The 5,592-nt window shown below is 57.0% G+C and overlaps 1 protein-coding gene across 1 annotated transcript in view; it reads right to left on the bottom strand.

Annotated features, from left to right (window-relative positions):
• The window catches only part of NLRC3 (NLR family CARD domain containing 3), a 26,614-nt gene extending 21,998 nt beyond the window's left edge, over positions 1-4,616 (bottom strand). The window contains exons 1-3 of the mRNA XM_025369739.1: positions 4,439-4,616; positions 2,589-4,338; positions 1,288-1,374 (exon numbers count right to left, since the gene is read on the bottom strand). Coding sequence (XP_025225524.1) covers positions 1,288-1,374; positions 2,589-4,338; positions 4,439-4,616 — 2,015 coding nt within the window. The remainder of the gene's footprint in view (positions 1-1,287; positions 1,375-2,588; positions 4,339-4,438) is intronic.
• Between the last annotated feature and the right edge of the window lie 976 nt (positions 4,617-5,592).

The raw sequence follows: 5,592 nt of genomic DNA, 5'->3' as shown, positions 1-5,592 counted from the left end.
AAAAAAAAAAAAAAAAAAAAAAAAAAAAAAAAAAAAAAAACCCTGGGGTTCTCTTCTCTAAACTCACCTCCCTAGGTCTCCAACAGCCACCCTTAGAGGATCAATCACATCGATTCAACCACAAATCCTGGGTGTGTGTAGTTTCTCAGATCCAGGAATGTTACTCCAGGAGAGATTTCATAAGCTCACATTCAGCATGTGAACTTTTGTCTAATTACAAGATGCAGGGTTTTTTGTTTGTTTTGCTTTTTGAGACGCAGTCTCACTCTGTTGCCCAGGCTGGAGTGCAGTGGCGCGATCTCAGCTCACTGCAAGCTCCACCTCCCAGGTTCACGCCATTCTCCTGCCTCAGCTTCCTGAGTAGCTGGGACTATAGGTGCCCGCCACCACGCCCAGCTAATTTTTAGTAGAGACGAGGTTTCACTGTGTTAGCCAGGATGGTCTCAATCTGCTGACCTCGTGATCCGCCCGCCTCGGCCTCCCAAACTGCTGGAATTACAGGTGTGAGCCACCACGCCTGGCCACAAGATGCAGTTTTAATTAAAAATTGTTTAAACTGATTTATAATTAAATTTGAAATTAAATTAAATTTGAAATTTAAAATTTTAATTATAAATGCAATTGGCTGGGTGCAGTAGCTCACGCCAGTAATCCCAGCACTTTGGAAGGCCGAGGCAGGTGGATCATGAGGTCAGGAGTTCGAGACCAGCCTGGGCAACATGGTGAAACCCCATCTCTACTAAAAATACAAAAACTAGCCAGGCGTGGTGGTGGGTGCCTGTAATCCCAGCTACTCGGGAGGCTGGGGCTGGAGAATTGCTTGAACCTGGGAGGCAGAGGTTACCTGCCTCCAGTGAGGTAAGAACCAGTGAGCCAAGATCGTGCCACTGCACTCCAGCCTGGGCAGTAGAGCAAGACTCTGTCTCAGTGGGGAAAAAATGCAATCCTGTGCCTAGAATGCTGTTGGACAGCAAACTTGGAGAAGTGCTTAGAGAACATCGTGCTTGGTATTATGTCAGCACATGCAGTGCTGTGGAAACACCTGCCCGTACACAACGGTGTCAAGTCCTCGGCCAGGTCACCTCCCTCTTCCTCCTGATGAGGCACCTGAGCCTCTGGCACTTTCTGGAATTGGGCAGAAACAAGCAGGCTGCATCTGGAGCCACATGCTCCAAAGACACCTCTCCGTGGCAGCACCACTGGCTTGCTGAGTAGAGGATGATGAGAAGAGGGTTCCATACCCCACAAGACCGTGGGCACCCTGGGGGTCCCCTGGGTCTGCATTACCTGATCTTCTGAATGCGACAGTCCTTCCCACTCAGCACGCTGCCCAGCAGCTCCATCACGGGGTCCTGGAACTGGTTGGTGTCCAGCCTGGCCAAGGGGAGCATTGACAGTGAGTGTCCCACCCGCCCACTGGCAGGGTGGGGGCCCTGGCCCGAGGCCTCTGCCTCTCTCCGTCCCATTCAGCGCCATCACCGCAGCTCTGAGATCTGCGCTCAGCCCCAGTGCTTGAACCTTTCCCATGAGAGTGAACAGGAGGCTCGGTCCCCATGAGACCTGCAGTTCCTATGCAGAATGGCATCTTCCATGGGCTGTCGTCCTCACCACCCCACACGCCGCCTGCCTCTGCGGGACACCTGGATGACCCTCAGCCTGTGTCCTTTCCTCCCTACTCACTAAGGTCCAGAGCGGCGGGCGGGGGGTGGGCTGAGAGCATTCAGGGGGGCAGCTTCTGTCAGACTGGATGGTTCTGAGGGGTTATGAAGTGAATTGTGCCCCCACAAAAGATATGAAGTCCTAACCCCGGTGCCCCAAGTATGTGGCTTTATTGGGAAATGGGGTCACTGCGGATGTACTTTGTTAAGGGGGGGTCATGCTGGAGTGGGGTGCGCCTGTAATCCAATGTGACAGTGTCCTTTTAAGACTAGGAAGCACTGGCCAGGAGCAGTGGCTCACACCTGTAATCCCAGCACTTTGGGAGGCCGAGGTGGGCAGATCACCTGAGGTCAGGCGTTCAAGACTAGCCTGGCCAACATGGTGAAACCCCGTCTCTACTAAAAATACAAAAATTAGCCAGGCATGATGGTGGGCACCTGTAATCCCAGCTACTGGGGTGGCTGAGGCAGGATAATTGCTTAAACCCAGCAGGCGGAGTTGGTAGTGAGCCAAGATCACGCCACTGTATTCCAGCCTGGGCGACAGAACAAGACTCTACCTCAAAAAAAGAGAGGACAGCACCATGTGGAGACAGACACAGGGAGAAGATGGCCGGGCAATGGGGCAGAGACTGGAGTAATGCAGCCTTTAGCCAAGGGTTGCCATCAAACAACAGAAGCTAGAGAGGCAGGAGGGAACCTCTCCTATATGTTTGAGAGAGCACGTGGCCCTCCTGGCACCTTGATTTGAGACTTCTGGCCTCTAGAACTGCGAGAAAACACACTTCAGTTGTTTTAAGCCACTAAGTTCATGGTCCTCTGTTACAGCAGCCCTAGAAGACTGATGGAGAAGCTCGGTGGTGGGGAGGGGATGGCTTCTGCTCTCTCCTCTGCCCCTTCCGCAGCCCCGACCCCCGCTCTGGCGCCCACCTGAGCTTCCGGCAGTAGAGCAGCTGGGGCAGCAGGCTCTGAAGGACGCTCTGGCTGAGGCTCAGGGACAGGTTGGCCTCCTGGGCACAAGCGTCGGACACCTGCAGGAGGTAGGCCAGGGCGGCGCGGTGCGGAGGACCGGTCAGCCTGGCCAGGGCCCCGCTCTCCATGGCCTCCTCCACGCTGCGGACCAGCTCTGTGTGCTGCAGCTCGTGCAGGCAGTGTAGGACATTGATGTCCCGTGCACAGACTGCAGCATCAGGGCGCAGGCAGCCCTGCAGGAGCTCAGCCACTTGGGTCCGGTAGGCCTGGTGCTCGCCTTGGGCCAGGAGGGAGCCAGCCAGGAGGGCATTGACCCTCGGAGACAAGAGGCCGGAGAGGAAGCGTAGGAACACGTCCAGCCTCCCGTCCTCTGCCTGTATGGCCCGCTGGGCCGCGCTCCTGAAATGCGTGAGGAAACCCAGCCTGGGCCAGGACACGCCGCTCTCAGTGAAGAGGTCGAAGATGGCCCTCCTGGATGCACCATAGTAATACGCAGCTGCCACAAACTCCTGCAGGGACAGGTGGGAGAAGCAGTAGGCCACTGACGATGCCAGCGTCTCCTCCCGCTGCAGGAAGCAGCTGCACAGGGCACCCTGCAGCAGAGCGAGGTCCACACCGAACGCCTTCATGTCTTGCTCGTAAAACACGTATTTCTTCTTGAGCAGCCCATGGAAGGCCAGCCGGCCCAATGTCCCCACCATCTTTCGGCCACCGTGGGCCACCTGCTCAATGCGAGGGCTTGCCTTGCCCTTCTCCTGCCCCTCCCCGCTGAGGGCCATCCTAAAGTACCATGAGTAGAGCTCGCACAGGGTCCTCGGGGGCCACAGCTCTGCGTCTTGGGGCCCCGTCCTGCTGCGCCACAGGTGGCCCAGCGCCACCCCCATGAGTCTGCAGAAGGCTGGGACAGTGCACATCAGGTACAGGGCCCTGTCGGCCTGTACTTGGCTCAGCACCCAGCCCAGGAGGGCCTGGTCCTCAGGGAACATCTGCTCCAAACACACTTTGATCTCCTCCTCGTTAAAGCCCCGGATCTCCGTCATCCGGTCCACCAGGCCCCCCGGGATCTGGCCAGATGCACTGGGACGGGAAGTGATCCAGATGGAAACTTCCGGAAAGAGGTTGCCACGGATGATGTTGGTGATCAGGTGGTCCACTGGGATCTCCTTCTTGGGGTCCATGCAGGCCACGGTGTTGGAGAAGTCCAGAGGCGTCCTGCACTCATCCAAGCCATCCAGGATCAGGAGGGCCCTGGCTGGGACTGCCACCGCCAGGCTGGGCTCGCCGATGTGCGGGAAGACGGAGCAGATGAGTCGGTCAGCGCACAGCTTCTCGTGGGTGTTGAGATCTCGGAATGTCAGAGGCAGCACCAGCGAGAAGTCCTTGCCGACCTGCCCATGGGCCCAGAGGCGGACGAAGTGCCTCACCAGGGTGGTCTTGCCCATGCCGGCCACCCCAATGGTGATGGAGACCCGGGGTGGGACAGACACCCGGGAGAGAGGCAGGAAGAGCCGGTCTAGGGCGACGGTCCTGGCGGGGCGCCCACCCCCGCGGGTGGCCTCCACCTGTGTGAAGTCGTGCTCCCTCAGCTGCAGGTCTGTCAGGCCCTCCACCAGCAGGAGGGAGGCCAGCCTGTGCCAGGGTCCGGCCAGCTCCGAGCCACCTCCCACCTTGCTCAGAAGGGCCTTGCGGTGCCTCTGTATCATGGAATCTGTGGGAGAGAGGCCAGTGGGGAGGGTGGGTAAGGGAAGAGTGGGCACAGACAGCCCAGGTATTCCCCACCCCGTGTCTGCCTCCCAAGCCAGTCCTACCACTGCTGCAGGGCCCCAGCGAGGAGTCCGGTGTCCTGTCCAGGGCCTGAGGCACCTGGGAGCTTTGACTGCCCTTCCCAGACAGCAGATCCATGAGGGCTTTCACCTGCTCCGCCGGGGAGCCTGTGCCGTGGCCCTGGCCGGCCTCCCTGCCGGTCCGCACCTCTTGCTTCCTCATGGAGTTGGGGATTACTTCCAGGAGCTGTGAAGAGAGGGCCTGAACCTGCTGCCTGCCATGCCCGCCATCCAGCAGCCTGGGACAGGTGAGCAAGCCCCTAGGAATGGGGTCAGAGATCCCCTCTTCCTCTTTCCTCAGCCTTTGGGTGGCCCACTGACCTGATTTCTAAGAATGGACTGGAAGGGCCATTTGTTCCTGGATGGTGACAATGATCACACGAATGCAGGGGCCCAGTGGATGAGAACTGGGGCCCTGGGCTTGCACCCTGGCCCTGCCACTTACCAGATAGGTGACCGTGGGCAGGCTGAGTCTCCTCTCTGTGCCTTGGTGTCTTCATTTGTGACCTGGAAATGGTGATGAGGTTACAAGTAAGTTCGTTCAGAAGGAGGGAGGAATGAAAGAAGCCAGCCTGTTGGAAGATGTGGGAAAAAGAAAAAAAAAAGAAGCCACTCTGGGGATGCTACACTGTGTGATTCTGACTGACATTCTGGAAAAGGCAAAAGCATGGAGACAGGAAGACAGTGAAAGAACGGCCAGTAGGGGCCAGGGGTTGGGAGGAGGGGTGAACCGGTGGAGCATAGACAATTCCTAGGGCAGTAACATGACTCTGTAGGGTACTACAGTGGTGGGTCTATGTCATTATCATTATACATTTGTCCAGACCCACAGAATGCACAACTCCAAGAGTGAGCCCCACAGTGACTCACACCTCTAATCCCAACACTTTGGGAGGTCGACGTGGTGGATCGCTTGAGACCTGGAGTTTGAGACCAACTTGGGCAACATAGAACCCATCTCTAAAATTTTTTTTAAATTAGCCAGGTTGGAGGTATGTGTCGGTAGTCCCAGCTACTTGGGAGGCCAAGGCAGCAGGATCGCTTGAGCCCAAGAGGTCGAAGCTGCAGTGAGCCATGATCACACCATGGCACTCCAGCCTGGGTGACAGAGCAAGACCCTATCTCTAAGAAAAACAAAA

Source organism: Theropithecus gelada, chromosome 20 (genome assembly GCF_003255815.1).
Source record: "Theropithecus gelada isolate Dixy chromosome 20, Tgel_1.0, whole genome shotgun sequence".
Taxonomy (NCBI): domain Eukaryota; kingdom Metazoa; phylum Chordata; class Mammalia; order Primates; family Cercopithecidae; genus Theropithecus; species Theropithecus gelada.
The sequence above is the reverse complement of the archived record's forward strand: the minus strand, read 5'-3'. Positions and strand labels throughout refer to the sequence as shown.